The sequence below is a fragment of the Thermobia domestica genome, chromosome 1 (genome assembly GCF_964235325.1).
Source record: "Thermobia domestica chromosome 1, izTheDome1.hap1.1, whole genome shotgun sequence".
In the NCBI taxonomy this organism is placed as follows: Eukaryota; Metazoa; Arthropoda; class Insecta; order Zygentoma; family Lepismatidae; genus Thermobia; species Thermobia domestica.
This window is the reverse complement of record NC_137454.1, coordinates 313782429-313801573: the sequence shown is the minus strand read 5'-3', so window position 1 is coordinate 313801573 and position 19145 is coordinate 313782429. Positions and strand designations below refer to the sequence as shown.

The following is a 19145-nucleotide window of genomic DNA, read 5'->3' as shown; positions in this document are numbered from 1 at the left end:
AACAAAGAGTTTGTTCATTTTCTCTGCTATCACCTACAGCGTACCATATAACAATATCTGATTCAAAAGGTTGCGTATTAATGCAGAATACTTACCCTCCTGAGCTCCTTCCTCCTTGGGCAATGACGGATGACTAGGTTGTCCTTCATCAGTACGCTTTTGCTGTTCTTGCAATGGGTCGAACTCTCGTGAATTCATGTTTCTAGCAGCATTAGATTTCTCCGGGGATTCAGTGTCTAGAAAAAACGTGGATACACAATATATTCACAGAAGTGCAACCAAAACACAGATAAGCAAAAACACTCTTCAAAAATATCAGATATATAACTCAGAAGAACGGCTTGGAGCAAATGATTAATGACTCATCTACAATGGATCATTCCGAAATCACAGTAAGAACACTCTGAAAAGTAACATTAGTGTAACTTCTAGCTAGTAATGACTCTTTTTGTAGTTCTCTCACTGAATATGAGACAACTTAATTCATATGTTCCTCTACAAGGATCGATTCGGAGAATGTCCGCATAGAAAGAATGCATACTAATTACTCTACTAGTCAGAAACGCAACATGAAAGCTATTAATCTAACTTTTAATCTATTTTTCCCTTTAAGAATTGGAAAGATTTCACGAATACAAGAAGCAACAACAGAGAGAGAAAAAAATGAGTGTGATAAGAATAAGGTTTAAAATCTTGTCTTGTAGTATAGGCAGATAAAAAAAATCAGACTTGCTAGAGATGAGCAGTTATTAACATAAGGAGATGTTTCCCAAATTAATGTCAGACGAAAATAAGTTTCCGAAAAAATAAATAAATAAATAAATAAATAAAATAGATGGTGGTGCTTTTCATGGTGCAGAATTTTCGGTTATCTTGTTTTAGATTGAGAATAAAACTTCATCTACGAATTAGCTAATCTAGGACATAAAAAGAAAGAAACAATTGTGACACAGAATTTCACCAATGCTTCGACTAATTTATTGGAATATAAATTTCAGTTATGTTTTTGGTATTAACGAAGTGTAATAATGCTTTCTTCTAAGGACTGAAAATTTACCTTTATGTGAATCTACGAATCAATGTAAATATTCCTTAACCAGCGTTGATTACCCACTTTGCTGGGTTGAAATAGAAACTTTAAATGCACAACTCCTTACGTCATGTGTGTGGTAAAGATTAAATATTACTATTGTGGGCTGAATTTGGATGTAAATGGCATCGGAAGTGTTACTCTTCACCTCAGCGACCCCGAAAACTGTGGATTCGACACTAATATAGGTCATTTTTAAATATCTCCCCCTCACCTAAGTTGCACCGTCAAAGTGAAATGATAAAAACACTCCGAGACACGAACCTCATCTATGTTGAAAATTTGATCGAGATCGGTCTGGTGGTTTAAGCGGCGCGAAGTCACAAACATACTCACTTTCATTTATATACTGATGACGAAGACAAGCAAGATACCAATAAATCAATAATGCGAGTGCTTAAGTGGAGTTCAAGCTTAATATTTCATTAATACTAATATTTAATAATTAAGGATTTAGGATTTAGATTTTTGGGCTTTCGGCATCTAAGGCCATTTAGCCCTTCACGATTTGAGGGATGACGTCCCTCGGCGAGCACACAATCCGGGGAAAGGAAAAGAAGAAAGGATTGGGGGAGGAAGGAAGCGGTCTGGGTTCTATAAGTTAGGTATCACCCCGGCATTTGACTGGTGTGAATGTGAAAAACCCAGGAAAACCTCATTCAGGGTGGCTGGCCTAATAAATCGTGTTACACTTTTTCGACCGAGTGACCCCACCGGGAATCGAACCCAGGACTGTTCATTTAACATTGTTGCCAATTTCATGTAATGTCCATCATGACATTTGAAAAATCCACTACAATCGATACCTCAAAATGCTAGTTTTTGAAACTTTTTACAAAATAACTTCAATAAAACTGCTAACGTATTCTGAAGATTTTAATTTATCTTCAATGCTCTTTCTTCACTTAGATTGTGTTGGACACAAAGTGTTTATAAGTGCGATACGTACTGTTACCAAGAAAAAATTGAGAGTAGCCTGTGCAAATAAGATATAGAATTGAGACAGCCTGATTATGATTAAAGATGACCAGAAGATTACGAAGAAATAAGATTTAAGAGTATGATAAATGGTACGAAAGAGGGTTATAGAAGATTAGTAATGTAAGTGAATTATAAGATAGTTATGGCAAAGATAAAGAGATACATAAAGATATTGAGATTTTCAAAGAGCAGAAGTAGTTCTGGTTGGTAAGTCACACAGTTTGTGGAATACGAAGAGATTTATATTTAAACTAGCTAACTGGCATAGATCAACTTTAGGAAATAAAAAATTCCGCTCTTTTTTAATTTGGGAATATTTTCTTACAGATTGAACGTTACTTTTCTCTTGGAATGAGTTAGCACATTCTACTTACTAATGACAACTAGTTGTCTCCCCTATGTCTTCGGCTCTTCTTCGAATTGCCTCCACGCTAGCGACAACTATTAGCCTGACTATGAACTATTAGCTTGACTAACACACTGAGGTATCTTGCGTTTATAATATTTTCGCTTAGTGTTTTGCAATCCGCAACTCTTAAATGCACTGTAGTTTGCATATAGCGTTACTCACAGACTGATATGTTTTTTGCATTATACATAGGATATATCATCACACGCATACTAACTTTGACTTTACACTTGGTTAAGTTCAAAACATGCACAGTCAGAACTCTTTAATTGTCTTACCACACTGAAAGAGCACTGCAAGTGTAAAAACCGAGTCCACTTACAAAATAAATTACCATAAATATCTTATCTGATAGGCCTCTAATAATTGGCATAGATCAGATCAGTCAAAATAAAATAAAATAAAATAAAATAAATAAATAAATCATACCTACATATGGAAGAATATCAAAAGAAATAGGCAAAAGAGTGAATACTGTTTGTCAAGTAGGATTACTATCACTGTTTCAACTAGCTTTCTCATTTCGCAGCTATAAAAATACGTATAGAAATCAAGTCATACTTACATTGATTTTCCACAGTGGAGCTACTCACTTCCATCCTGGGTTCTAAACTATCTAACAGGTGGTTCACTTGATCTCTTATCTGCTGTAATTCCTTCCGAATGTGATGAACTTGTGACGATTCCAAGCCTTTGCATTTTGTTGGACCTTCTCCATTCACAAAAATGGATAATTTCAATATTCGACTGTACTGCACGGCAAACGCCAAGTCAGAACTATCAAATATTGTTATTAAGTCCCCATCTAGAAAGAAAGAATATAAACAAAGAGAATTAGTCAAGAAAAATGTAACGGTCTAAATATTTAAGTTTCAAGCATAGCATTAAGCCATTCCACATTGAAACATTGAACAATATTTAGACCATGTAAACCATGATAATGAACAAAGTAACTATACACATTATAACCTACAAATTGTTTTCCACAAGCTTTTAGCTCTCTGTACGCTATAGGTTAAAACTGTGCTTAATTAACAGTTCTGATATTCACATTTAACTTTCTTTTTAGTTTATCCACCAAAATAACTTGCGGTTACACAAATAGTAAAGCTCAAGTCTTAAACACGGTTACAGTCTATTAAACTGCATTGTTCTTAAAGGTAAACGGTAACAGCTGTCTGTGGTTTATATACTGTGTTCATGTTGCTTTGTTACTAAATTATAACATGCTTCCTATGCAATAAATACTTGTGGATTTTATATAAATAATTTCAACCTTATTTATATTCAATATGGTCCTTGTCTTAATAATAAAGAGCAGAACATATTCATGTTCAGCATCATCACTATCCATTTTCAAATAATTAAACTGAAAAAAATACATACAGATAAAATTTGCAAACGGTGGTAACAGTCAATATAGCAAACAAAAATAAATAGAAAGCTTTACACTTACCGTGAGAGTCAAAAATATTAAGTAGTACTTTAGAGAAAAACGGTTCTCATCTTCTGCTGATTTACGTGAAGTACAAGTAAGCAAGCTGACGATGAGAACCGTCTTGTTCTAAAGTACTAGTACTACTTAATATTTCCGACTTTTCCGTATGAAACTTTCTGTTTTAATTTAACTTGCTATACTGAAACGGTTTACTTTGCAGTTTAATCGTTAAAATATATTACTGTAGAAATACACAAATAGTAATACTCAAATCGAAACCTTGTTACGAATTTTGTCCTATTTTGAAGTAACTACATTGAAACAATGCAGTCTTTAAGTTACAATTATATCGTCACAATAGTTATAAATCTACAAATCGCCTGCACGCTAACAGCACCTATTGAGTTCAGGCACGCAGGCAGCGCACGTAGCCGAGCAGCAACTCCTAACTATTATGAATTAGCATTACTCACAGGCTGAGACATTTTCCTTTTATAATAAGTAAATGGAAAAATACAGAAGAATCTAATTAACGGTTGCACGGTTTCTTTTACGAAAGTCATAGCGGAATGTGATATTTTCCTTTATTTACTTATTTCTTGCGGGGGGATACTTTTCATCAAGCACGTTTGCTTAGAAATTGGGGATTAAATTCATTTCTTACCTTTGTACGATTTCACGCAAACAATAGGAATGATTCTTCAGCCCCAAAGGAATACATGCATATTTCATAAAACCAAATATTTTTTTACAAACGCTATTGTGAAAAACTGGGTATGTACCATTCCCAGCTTGGGGCTAAATATATGTTCAATCCAATCAGCAATGATTATATCCATAGCTGAAATTCAACTGTGTATTTCCTTTGATCTGCTTGACCAACCAATGAAAATCTCTGTTTTAAAGGCTTCCCAACGGAACGCTTTGTACAATTTCGAAATATATACTATGCAATATGTGTTGTTCGGTTCATCTTCGACAGTTATCTGCATTATATTCTGTAACATGTCCAGTCCCCAGTTAAGAGCGGACGTGGTCGCGTAATGGCTAACGCATTGTTCGGTAAGTCACAGACCTGGGTTTAAATCTCGATACAGAGTGTATTTTTTCTTTCATTTGATATTATTGAATTCGCACTTACACAGAGGCTGTTATGCGTGTATGTGATTAGTCACGAAAATCCATGGTGGCACATGTGGTAGTGCTCAATGTGTCCCATGGTTCTGAACGATAGTCGGACAATGTAGTTTCCATTGCAGAAAATTCCGTCGGAGAACTAGGAGGGGGATCTTGTTCCATTCCTGTTTCACTGCTTTCCAGACTCCACTTACAGTCGCCATATGCTTCTTGCCCAAAGATCCTTTTTAAGTAATCGAAATAATCCAAATCCATAAAAGACCTGCACTTGTATGGAAACTTCTCAGGTATCTGTTTGTTTCATATCTTGATAGAACGCGAGGGATGATCTTGAGCTGTGTGATGAAGCTCTGTTTCGATGGATCTGGCCCACGTTGATCTTGTTTCCGTATATTTTGGTAGCTCTTGGTTTGCCAGATGCCGCTGTATAGCTTCCGAGAGTTACACTTACATTTCCGCCGGTGGATATCGGTAAGGAGATGACTGCTATCCTTGAACACCTTTCAATTGTTGGTGCAAGATGCAATTAAAAGTTCCCAAAGGCACATGTAGGCAATTCACCTATCTCTGAATCGAGGGATTCTCTTGCACAGCCATTTTGCGAAGGTTCGCCTGAACGCTGGTAGTCTAAGCCGTGTTTAAGTTCATTGTTGGACAATCGAAAGCTAGGCGCATGGAGCCCTTAAACTTTTCGATCACACTTTTGATTAAAGTCTTGATCACTGAAACACTAAACTTTGCATCTTAACCCGTTATGTACTAGCGTGACCACATGGTCACAGTACGTAGCGTTCTATATTTCAAACTGTACGTGTCACTACTTTAGTATTATTTTACTCCTATCTCTACCTAGCTTTCAAAGACATGTGACTTATCACCATAATGAACTTCGAGCAGCTTCTAGTGTAGAGTCCTCTGGTGGCAGCAATAGGAAATTTAACTTATTTTCCCTTCCCCAGAAATGCCAGCTCCTAAGAGGTAAATCGTACTATTCTTACTTTTCCAATTTTGCAGTTATATTTTACCCTGTCAATATTTATACTAGAAGCATAAAATTGTAACTCTGTTTTGCCTGTTTGATTGCTTCTTTTATATTAACATAATAAAGACGATTTTTATTTAATGTGACCATATGGTTATGCTAGGCCTTTACGAGTACATTTGTTCATTATGGTACGCATCACTGCAATTATGTTCCTAAAGTTTCACAGTTTCTCAAATATTTCACAGTACACAAATGAACGCTTTGGAAAACCAGTAGAACATCGGTTAAGTTTCATTAATAATCTTTCAGTATCAGTAAAATAATCATCCTTTAGGATTTGTTTCGATAGTTTGTTTACGAAAATACATTTACTATTTATTTTAAAAAAACATTAAGTATGGTGCAACTGGTACTTTACTAGAAAATCGTATCCCAGAAGACTGTCCTGTAAGTAATGCCAATAAATGAAAAAAGTAAAACCTTTGGCGGATTTAGAAGTTAAAAACTGCGGGTAGCCAAAACCCAGACTACGATAGGTATATCATGAGTTTACTATAAAAAAAATTATTTATATATATATATATAAAGCTTAAACTATTTTCGTCACACAAGAAACTTGGGGGCCTAGGCCCCCCGGTAACGAGCTAGACCTGTCACTGGATAAAGGCGAAATAATAGTAGTCAAATGGACGGACAATTCAGCAGTAACAATTGCATCAATTGTTCATGAAGTATTACGCACGGCTAAAAGTAACTGCTACTATGGTTTACAACAAACTGGTCAGGCTGAGACAACCACATATAGTGTATATAGCAAAAGGAGAACATAAATTTATGAGTGGAACCGACCAAGTGAACTCAGATATTGTGTGCTATAGAATTGGTATCCGTCGAAAAAAAGTATTAATAGATAATATGTGCATAGCTTATACCACAGTAAACAATGCTTGAACACTCGTAAACTGTCAGGTAACCAATTCCACAACACAACTTCCGAAAATACCTTGTTGAAACATATCTTCTAAAATATCAGAATTTACGGAAGAGCCCCATCTTTCGAAAAGTGACATACGAGTATTGAGTGATGTTGGTTAAATAAGAGGCATCGCCTATGCTGCAGAGGCCGTGAAAAATGAAAAAATATGTGCGATCGAAAAATGAAATGAAATCTTTGAGCTTTAAGTCCCACGCTTATGCCGGTTAGGCTAAAGGAGACGGTGATGATGAGTAATGAATGAAATGGTGGAATGAAGAAAGTGGGAGGAAACGGGAGAATCCCGAAAAAAACCACGCACACTGTTTGTCCACCTCAAAGTTCACTTGGCGGGGCCTGGGATCGAACCCGGGACTCCAAGCACTAGAGGTGAACGCTCTACTACTGAGCCACCGCGGCCCCCATGTGCGATCGAGACTTGTACCATGGTTGGCTGTACAAAATGCAAAAAATATAATGTTGGTCTGTGTGTTCCGTTCTTCCTTCATCATATTGCATAAATCATCTTGAAAGTAAGAAATTCACGAGATACAATGTAAATAACTAACAATTAATAATAATTTCATTTTTAATAATTGTTCCCACTTGAAAGATAGATCAAACTATGGACGTAAATTTCGCATTAGAAAAAAGAACACATCAAGATTAAAACACTCAATAAAATAATTTAAATATCTACACTTTTTACTCGTAAAGGACTAGCGTGATCATATGGTCACACCCCATTACGTCCATAATAAATGTGTGACGTCACAAATTTTAGTAGTTCTGATTCATTTTATTCCTAGGTGACTCAAAAATGAGAAAAACTGTCTTTTCTGAGACAGAAAAAAAAATCAGTCCCTAACAGGTTAAAGAACTACAACACAACCCTCCCCAAAGCGACTTAGTTTTGGCAGTATTTCCGGCCAGTGAGAAGCACAAAAACTTAGAAATGTTACACAAAACGCACTCGCATATGCATATTATATATATATATATATATATATATATATATATATATATATATATATCTTTAGAAGAACTTCAAAACAAACAGGCTGAGTACTGTTTCTGACAAATTGTAGAGGATTGTGATATTTGTATGTCCACATGTGGAAAGGTTCTATAACACAGTTCCACCCATATAGGTTAGTACTAGGTTGGTTTCTTTCTGTACCAAAGTTTAATATTTAATTTACATAGTATTGCCGAGCGAGTGAAGGCAGGTTAGAACCCCACAGGGCACGTTGTTTTCTATCTTTATTACAGCTCAGTGAGAAGGGGACCTGTATTCTAGAACCTTGCCTCCACATGCTATCAGAATTTAAACAAATTCTTTTACTCTATAGTTGTTGACGAAATATGAGGTGGAGTGCAGTTTCTCTGGCTCTGGCTACTGAACATATACAGAGTTTAACATTCAACGATTCGTTCATTTCTTTTAAAGACAAGATATTTCTATCTGACATAAAAATACAAATTAATTTGAATACGGAGGTTAGTACCTTCATCTTTATATTTGATTGTTATATCATCGCTACTGCTGAGTTTTCCTCTAAAAACTCTCTGCATCATCAACACCAATTCATCGTAGGTAATGGCTTCATTGTGGATAGGGATTCGTCTTATATCATCCCCTAACTGAGCCTGAAAACGAACAAAAATAAGAATTCTTACAATAGTTGTGTGTATTGGCATATTTAAAAAGAAAAACTGGCCATTAACATTTCATTCAAAGACACATTGACTAAAGTAGACACTACATTTAAGTAACTTTGCAAGAAAGGTTCAAAATGAGGTATACAAAACAAGCTCTTGTTTGACACAAATTCTCCTATAAAGAAGAATACAGAGCTATTTAAGTGAAATGAATCGCCACGTATTTTAAACAATATATAAACATTAGATCAACGTGTATTTTACCGGTAAGTGGAGAGGGATCACATGGAAATGTTTCTATCGACTTTTGATATTGAAAAGATAAAAAGCATCTACATTATTTTCAAAGAAATATGCAATGTTCTACTTGTGACAGTTCCTTGCGACTTCCCCCCCCCCCCCATCAAATACGGTAAACAAATGTTTTCATATTTAAATATTTACACCGATTTGCTGACTACAACTTTAATTTAAATTCACTTACAGAAGAGTTCACTCACCTTCCAAAAGAATATCCCTGCATTCATTAATGGTGGTAATACTATTAATTAGTATCAACTGCTATATAGTTACTGAATATTATGTGATAATACTATCCACATATTAAAGAGATACATGAATAGATTCTCTACCAGAACTCCCGAGTTTACCGCAATTTTACATAGAAAAATAATGAACGATCTAACGTTTTCTTACAGAAATAGCATGCACGAAGTATTCACTAAGAATCTGGATTACATTAATCTGGCGATTATTATCTTCTTCCCAGCTTAACTACATTTACTGTAGTCGATTCTAATGCAATACTTCAACTCAGCTCTAAAACGGACCATTATTCGACTTTCTATTTATTAGAACAATTTTAGGAATAAGAGACTTGACTAAGTATAAGGAATCGTCCCTCTCACTTACCTAAAAATTGTCTCTACATATTAAATATCAACAGCTATCACGAAAATAAAGAAGGATTCAATACTATGTATTTTCTCACCTTGATGATAAGCTTCCCACTCAAGTCAAGCTGCGGATATGATTGGTCCTCATTCCCTCCTCCATGATAAGTATTCATTTTTTACACCTGCTGGAAAAAATCAAAGTTAGTTGATTAATGGTAAGAGTACAAGTTAGCTGTATTCAAAGCTTTTTCCGAGGCTGGTTTTTCCCATCGAAATTTTATACCTTTCATAGTTGCATTTTACAGCAACTCCTCTCAGTCGTGAATCTTTTTTGTATATATATATATATATATATATATATATATATATATATATATATATATATATATATATATGTATATATGTATGTATTTTTTTTTCTAGATTCTGAACATTTCTATTTTCTTCTTACAACTTTGTTATACTGATCACTATCACGAAGTTAATTCTATACTTAAAATTGGTTTTCAAATGAGATTGCAGCTTCCCTTGAATTCTTCAAATCACTTCCTAGACTTCATATAAATCAAGAATTGAGAGCAGAGGTTTAACGTGATAGAAGCTTTCCCTTGTACGCAAAATTTTCCAAGTATTTACAATATTTAACAAAAGAATTATTTTTTTAAAAAAAAGTTTTAACATAGGGCATACAGTATTAGGATATACATCATTATATTATTTAATGTTAGGTCCCCACGATTGTTCTGTGGCCAAATAGAACTGTTAATCATCTGGTCAATATCCTTTCACCTAGTCAAGCAAAGAAACAATTCTTAAAAAACGGTAACTGAGTTTTGCTTTAATCGTGTACTTTGAAAAATACTGGACTCATCCAAAAATCAACAAAAATAGCTCTTTTTCCTCGGACTCTAACGTTCTTTTGCAGCATCAAATTTATCAGACTATACACCAATGGACCTAGACGTAATGTTGATTCCGAACATAAGCCCCTACAGTTAATTGAAAATGAATCTCGTGCACTGAAGACAAGAACGCATCGTGGCTATATAGTTAACACGCATTCCTTCCTGTGGGAAACCAATGTTCGATTTCTGACGTCAGATCATTGATTCGAATCTCAATTACGCTGTACGTCCACACCCCATAAGGTCTCAAGAGCTAAAAAGGACACTAAACTATAAATCATTAGATAGCGACCATTTAGCCACTAGGTAGCTCTGGAAATCCATTAGCGATTTATATATACAATACACAATGATCACTGGGTAAAGGGCATTTTCGTGTGTGTCTGACTAGGGATTGTGTGGTCGGAAAGTGATCGGTACCTCAGCTGTACTATGAGATATTGGAGAGCAGCTTTATTGAAAGTGTATAAACAGTGATGTCAACAGGGCCAAGTGATGACGGTGTAAGACTGATCATCGGAGTGAATCTGTCGAATTCTGCTATTCACGGGCTCAAAAGTGCAACCTATTTAATACAACCACGTTTAACTTAATAAGGCTCCTTATAACTGGCTGGATATTTACATGTATGAGTTATTTTCCCTTCCGTGTCACCAGTTCATCACAGAAACGCCAGTAAACAGTTTTCAGCGGTATCCTTAGTTCGAGCTACAACCTGTCACATCCTTTGAAAAAGTTTTGCTAAAAGAAGCAAATTTAAAATATTTATACGATACACTGTATTTTGTAATGAGAGCAGCTTTAAGGATTTTTTTTTTTTTTAAATCCTGATGAGGGGTCCATTTAGGATAATGTATGTAACTGGTCTGTTGGTCCAATATCATCACTAAGTCCATCCTTTGATGCTGGACTTTTCTCCATTATATTAGTAACCACTGAAACCCAGTTTTTACATATGACCTCAGACAATGGTATACTCAAACACAATCTTAGTTTTACTGCAACAGAGTATTTGTTTCGGAAATCTGTTACTGCAACTTTAAAGAGATTCTTCAAATCAAAAATTCTTTCCTTCATTTCTTAAGCTGGTTACCAAGTCCTGCATAGATTTAATGAAAAGCTTGTATTCAAAAAATTATCTACTCTGATAAAGAAATTTGAAGAACACGGAAAGTCCTTCTCTGCTTGCTCAACAGAAACGTTACTTCTTGGAAAAGTTTAAAAATCCAAAGTAAACAAGAATTCTGACCGAGATACTGTTTCAAGAAGCTTGTGTCAGCTTCAGACTCGTGCATAAACTTCAAATTGTCCCAGAGGAGAATTTTTAAACTTCCGGTATTCTTCAAACATGTATTATTAAAGCAATACAGCCTCTTCATCCTCTTCCCCCCCCCCTTTTTTTTTTAACCATATCTCAGATATTTTCAACTGATGGATTAGTGAACTTTTCTGTTGGGTATTTTCTTTTTCCTCTGGCAAATTTCTGCACAGGGGCGGCAAATTTTCTGCGATCAATCGCAGATCGCGGCATTTTCTGCTACGGGGAATTAGAATACTGAATCATATGTGTTACAAACTATAATTACTCCTGACATAAATTGGCATACTTGAAATACTAACATTTTCAATCTTTTGTTTATGTCGCCACTTACGAAGCAAATTCACATGCTAAGAGCTTCCTCCTGATAAACTCAAGAGCAACATGAACGATCTTTTTTATAAATAATTTCTAAATGCACAAAACAAAATAATCATAATTAACAGTTTCTCTTCCATACTGATTCTGCCTGAATACCAAAAAGTAGTGCTTCCCCTTCAGCTGTATTGCTCAGACAAGCTACACAAGACTGATAGCGTTATATTTGGGCAATGTTATAGATTCTGATACATCACTCACAGAAAATTACTTCCTATAAGTATTACCGTTAGAAGCATGAACTAGAGACTACCACAGCACACGTTATGACTATGCACTAAAACTTGTCTCTCCATATCTGTTATGGTTTCCGTGCTATCCCATTTTATGGGGACATACTTACATTCATGAAATATAAACTTCTCTTAGCAAGAAATGCACTATTACTGCCTTAGAAAGTTTTTTCACGGAAGAAGTTGCATTAGTAAGTGTAGATTGACTTTGTGAGACTGAGTAAATACGGCGTGTGTATATACGGCATTAAAACTATTGTGCCTAAAACAAGAATCAACTTGCGCTAGGTGACTACCTAAAAAGAAGAAGGCTATCTAACCAAGTCAGAGTAGGAGCGTAACAGGGTATCCCACACAGCAGCGCATCCGTAAGGAGTAGGCGCGTCAGTGACTGCACATACGCATAAAAGAGAATAGTGGAAAAGCACTTGGTAAGTCTTTACTTTGGTCATTTCATTCAATTAATGGATTCGTAGCGAACTGGTTCTTCGGAACAGTTTGTTAAACACCACTTGGAACCAGTTCCTCACGAATCTAATTGGAAAGAAATCATGGTGTTTCTGATTGTAATGTTCCTACAATTATTTTAAACACTGTCATATTCAAATACTGATAGAAGTTTTAGAATTTTCCATCATCAGTGTAAAATGACAGAAAAAAACTACAGCAAGAACCATCATATTTCTCGTCTCCTGCAAAGGATACACAATAGACAATAAGAAAACAACAGCAAATTATCAAGACCCGAAAGCTAAAGTACAAAAACACCGAAAAGAGAATAAATGATAAATATGAATCAAATATTAGAATATATATGAGAGGGAGGACAAGTCCCCCTGACCTTCTCTGAACAACAATTAATTAAAATAAAAATACTAAAACTAATGCGAACATCTCACATTATATACTTGAAAGGAAACAAGCCTCGACGACAACCAATTGTGTATCTTAAAATAACGAAAATTTAGAAATATCAGAAATGTTACTGCGGTAAATATACTTCGGCAACTTGATATGAATCAGTATTTCTCCCCAATATTGTAACTAGAACAAAATTTCCCACTCCATAAATAGACAAACTGCATCACTATTCCTTCTTAACCACGTGTACAGCTTAACTCCTTTTCGAATGGCAATAAACGTGATCAATATTCGGGTGTGTATGTCCCACTAACAGGTTTGACGAAATTATTAGAGTGGTTCACAGTTAGAAATCTCCACTGACCACTAAGGACAAATAACCATTGTACAGGAGTGTTAACTTGATTGACAAATACTAATGTTGACAACCGATATAAAGGAACCGCATTAGACATGACTCGCCAGGAAAACCTCTTAACACGGTACAAAGTAACATAGCAACAAGCGCGAAATTCACCAGTAACAACGAAGCACAGCACAATGTTTGTGGTTTGTGATTTTTTGCCTTTCTTGCACAAATTAGGTCCATTATTTTCAGGCCTGCAAACGTTAAAATTATGTCATTTACCAGGAAATTCACTGTTATTACCTTAGAAAGTGTTTCTCGAGAATCCCTCGTTGCACATTCACTTAAGAAGCCTTCACCGCTTTCTGTTCAAATATTGCGCCCGGAAATTTGCCATAAAACTAGTATAAAAAACACAAACCGAACTGTAGTAGGTGGACACTAAAAGCACGAATGTCATCCAATCGAGTAAGGGCAGGAACGTCAGCGATGGTAGTATGCGCATAAACAAGGATGTCGCTAAACCACTATGTTACATTAGGTTAGTTCCTTAATACATGCAGTGCGTTTACTTACCTTTACGGTTTGTACAACACCGGCATTGCCTCCGGGAAACTATAAACAACTGACTTGTTTGTGGTAGAGGACATGAATAAATATTCTGATGAATAACCTTTTTATTAACTTTTAACTTTTTTTTAACTGCTAACTTTTTTTTTTCTCACACCATCAACACATTTGAATAAGAAACTGTTCCTCTATTTCTTCCTATATCTGCCACCTTTTGCTCAATTTCAATAATTTGTGTCGCTCCACAAAACGTAAGAACTCTTCTTCTTCACCAACATACGTTCTTATAAAATTCAAAATCGAAATGTTATATCAAATTGTGATCTTTCAATATGGGGAACTAATTTCCTCATTACATTCTAACGTCTGACATCACCATGACACCACTCAAAATAGTACCAACCATGTGTATCTTTTCACATTTGAGAATACCACATTTAACTTATTTCACGAATTTCACGAAAAATAACCTATTTGCCATTGGCTTGCTGTAAATTTTACTTTCTTTTATACATTTCTGAATCTTCTCTCTGGCACTTAACCCTGGTCTTTAAGCCGTAGTTTTTAACAGCATATTTCAGGATGCAGTATTTACACGCAAAACGGTGAAGTCCTTTTAAAGTGAACATGCACCGAGGAATTCTTAAGATACATTTTCTAAGGTAGTGACAGTAAATTTCCTGATAAATGACAAAATTTTAACGATTTTAATCCTGAAAATACTGGACCTACTATGCGACACAAAGGCCAGACTTTAACTATTTAACAATCCGGTTAACGGCCGGAGAGTAGGCCCAGAAATCTGAAAAAGTAAAATTTTTAGGGAAAAAAGGTGGACTGCTTATTTTTCATGAAATTCATGCTAACAAAAGAAGTAAACTGTAGTACTTTAAAGTGTTAGAAACAGCGTGTTGTTGCTACTATTTTAAGTGGAGGCATGCTGAGGTCAGACATTATGTACGTAATGAAGAAATAAATTCCAAGCATTCAAAGGCGGCAGTTGCATGTGACAGATGTGACATTTCGATTGTCTTATAACAATCTACGTCGTGAAAAGAATGAGGTATTACGTTGTGTGGAGCAGCATGGATTACTGAAATTGGGCACAAAGTGTGAAAAAAGTACGAGGGAATTGAAAATAAAGAAATGGAGACACAATTATAATTTAAAATGAATATGGTGTGAAAATGTCATTGGCAAAAATCAGCAGTGAAATGTATATTTTTCGAAGACACAAATTGTCAACAGAGAAGGTATTATTATCTATAGTGAAAAATTAGAACGGATAAACGTAGTCTTTTTGGCATTACTGCTGTATCGCCGGACCAATTGGAAAATAGAAAAAAGTATCAAAATGTACTGCATTCGGTTATATTTGGTTGGATTACGTTACATTAGATTAAGATACTAGGCGTGTAGTTTTACTATACGGATTCATAATATAAGTAGTGGTAGTCGGAACGGGTTAAAAGCCCCGCAGGGTTACTTGGGTTCTGTTCTCGATATGAAATGGGCAAATTAAAGACTTGCCCAAATTTTTCTTACCCCTTTTACAATCCATGAATCCGTATAGTAAAACAAGTGTACCTCTCCGCGAAATAGTCCATCCGCCTCCACATACAGTGCCGCTCATAACATCAAAAACAACCAAAAAATACAACCATTTTCTTAACTTTTACTATTCCCCTTACCTGACTTTCACTCACTGTTCCCCACAAATTGAAATAAGTTCTCCAATTGACCCGGTAATCATCATAGGTATTCTGCCTTTATTGGCAGGTCACTTGCCGCAGCTGAGAAGCTTCCATGCTCCACGGTCCTCCGCTAACATTTTCGTCTTCGCGTATGATCTTTCTGTTTTAGTATCATCCATTAATTGTAGTCTCCTTCGCCCCCTCCATCTCTTTCCCGCCACCATACCCTCTAGGACGTCCCTCATAATACAATCTCTTCTTAGGCAATGTCCCAACCAGTTTCTCTTTCTCTTCTTAATAATATCTAAAAGTGTTCTTTTCTCACCCACCATTTCTAACACTTTTAAAGTAAACATGCACCGAGGAATTCTTAAGATACATTTTCTAAGGTAGTGACAGTAAATTTCCTAAAATTGGTCCGGTGATACAGCAGTTAACCCGTCTTTTTTAGCCAAACTTCGTTTACATGCATACATACCAATGCTGACACGCCTGCTCCCTATGGGGACTTCTCGCTTCCGCTCGCACCCATGCTCAATTTGCTTGCACAGCACTCGTGGTTTTTATTGGGCACCTAGTACAGATCTGTTAGCGTTCTTTACACTGCAGTTTTTATGGGCAAGGTTCTAGAACAAAGGGTCCCCCTTCCGCTATAGTTGTAATAAAGACAGAAAACAACATGCCCTGCGGGCCTCTAACACGCCTTCACTCGCTAACGCTCGCTCGGCAATACTATGTGATTTAAATATTAAACTTTGTTACAGAAAGGAACCAACCTAGCCACTAACCTACATGGGGGAATCTGTGTTCTAGAACCTTCCCACTTTTATGCCATAATTCCAGATACAGCAGGCCTACTTACACACAAAACGGTAAAGTCCTCTTAAAGTGAATATGTCCCGAGGAATAATTAAGGAACAGTTTCTAAAGTAAATAACAATGAATTTCCCCATAAACAACAAAAAATTTGTTTTTTTTAGCCTAGTAGATCTACTCTGTGGCACAAAAGCCAAAAAATTAAAATGACAACGTAATATACCAACGTCACCAAACTACTTTCATAACAATCCGCCTCAGGGTATTAACTAACGAACCAGATCTGTAACTTACTTCGAAATCATTTGTTTTACTGTTCAGTAATAATTTTCTACTTAAATACTAACTTCTACGCCAGAAAATTCTCGATCCGCACAATGAGTCGAGTATTTGCCTTGTAAATTTTGAAAACACCCAGGAAATTTTACCCTAAAATTTTCTCTATGCTACTTAGCACGTAGTATAGTTATCATATCGACTACTTGACGACGATAAAGCTAAAAATACAAGCATGCAGCAGACTTGTAAACAGTGTGTACCATAATATGTTATGGTCTTTCAAATACCTATATTTTTAGAAAAATAAGTATAATTTCCTGCTAATTTACGTTGCAAATTGTTGCATTTATTGCTACAAGTGACCCCACGGACTACTACTTTCAAGAATCGTATTTAGAAATTACACAATTTATACTTCGATCTACTATACCTTGACACTGTATCTCCTTTCACAAGAGGTACAATGTGTCACCTGCATAAATTAAAAAAAGGGGGAGTGTAATCCAGTATCATTTAACAAATACATTTCTTTCCGCACATTTCACCGCACCAGAAGTACTTGCACAGATTACCGGCCGGTTATGACAGCAAACAGGAAACGAACAGTAAATTATGTCGAACGTTTTGCCTCTTCCTCCCAGATGTTCATATTTTCAATCCAATAATAATAATAATAATAATAATAATAATAATAATAATAATAATAATAATAATAATAATAATAATGTTTAGTGTAGCTTTGTATGAAGAATGAGTATAGACATTTGTACAAAATTGATTTGAAATGCCTATCAATTTCGAACGACGATATGACAAAAAAAAAAGTATGGTAAACGTGAAGAAGAAGAAAAAAAAACGAAATTTTAATGGAATTTGTTTCCATACCTCGGACTTCATTCTATAACGGTCTGTATCAATGCAAGAATAAATCCGCCTTATGCAGAATCGTTTTGACGTATGATTAGAGTCATAAGAAACATTTGTTAGTCGAACTCTTTAGTATGGCACTAATTACACGACAGGAAGGGCCTTATGCAGAATCGTTTTGAAGCGCGATTAGTCGGTACTAAAGAGTTCGACTAACATAAGTCTCCTGCAGTAGTCAGTATTTTAGTATGATGCTAATCATACTTCGAAACGACTCTGCATAAGGCGAAATGACTCTGCATAACGCCCAATGTGTTTAGTAGTATGTCATAATCGGCATAGCAGTCATATGGGCACATTCCGTAACGGTTTGCGTCAATGCAAACGAACGTTTTTTATTTACGGCACATTAGTTATAATGGACCTTATGCAAGTCGTTCTGACGCGTGATTAGTATAATACTAAAACGTTCGACTAACATATGTTGCCTGCAGTAGTCAAACTTTTAGTATGATGTTAATCATACGTCAAAACGATTCTGCATAAGGCCCAATGACTTTTAGCGTTATTTTTATGTTGCATTGCTACCGCAGAATTTCGAAAAGACCGGTACAAAATGCCCCCATGGCATTATTTGAGTTTCGTTGCGATCTATGTATTAAAATACTACATTTATATGTTGGTGGTCAATTTCTTTCTTTCAACAATATCTAGTAAACAACAAGGTTTAGAAACATTCTGCTTTCACTGGTCCATATTTTGTGTAAATTTGCTATTTCTCATTGAAAAAAAGAAAAACACGTTAGTTTCTATTCGACGTTTTAGATATCGTTTTAAGCCCATAAGATTTACGTCGCGCTAGGACATTGCAAAGTTGATAATTTTGTGTTATGCAATCAATATAACGGAACTGAGCAAAACTTACAAACAACTTAACATAACATTATGATTAAACTATCAAAGAATGTACCGATGAAACACCACATTTACACAAGGTATATAAAATTTTACCAAGCACTCCCCAGAAATAGTTATGTCTCTAAACGATCGCCCGTCTATATCTGAATACTAAGCAATTTGCCACATATCACCCAAAATCGGCAGTGAGAAATGCTACACACTGGAATTCTAATCCATGACAAGTCCGCTTACACACAGATGCTGGTACTGTTGAAACAATTCAAAAACTTTGAAGGGAATTATTCAGTTGTTCCCTTGCAGCCCCGACCTTGCCCCAATGATTTCTTTCTTTTTTCTCCACCTAAAATAGTGGCTTGCATCCAAGCATTTCAACGACAGTTCAGTGT

General features: G+C 35.6%; 1 protein-coding gene across 3 annotated transcripts in view; it reads right to left on the bottom strand.

Moving 5' to 3' along the window:
- The window catches only part of LOC145662366 (uncharacterized), a 37667-nt gene extending 20102 nt beyond the window's left edge, over positions 1-17565 (bottom strand). For 2 of the 3 annotated variants that reach the window (XM_081727881.1, XM_081727898.1), the window contains exons 1-5: positions 17402-17565; positions 9667-9753; positions 8522-8663; positions 3046-3285; positions 96-236 (exon numbers count right to left, since the gene is read on the bottom strand). In XM_081727881.1, the coding sequence (XP_081584007.1) occupies positions 96-236; positions 3046-3285; positions 8522-8663; positions 9667-9744 (601 nt within the window). In that variant the 5' untranslated portion in view covers positions 9745-9753; positions 17402-17565. Of the gene's footprint in view, positions 1-95; positions 237-3045; positions 3286-8521; positions 8664-9666; positions 9757-17401 lie in introns of all 3 variants that reach the window. The other variant, XM_081727890.1, reaches the window with a different exon arrangement.
- Between the last annotated feature and the right edge of the window lie 1580 nt (positions 17566-19145).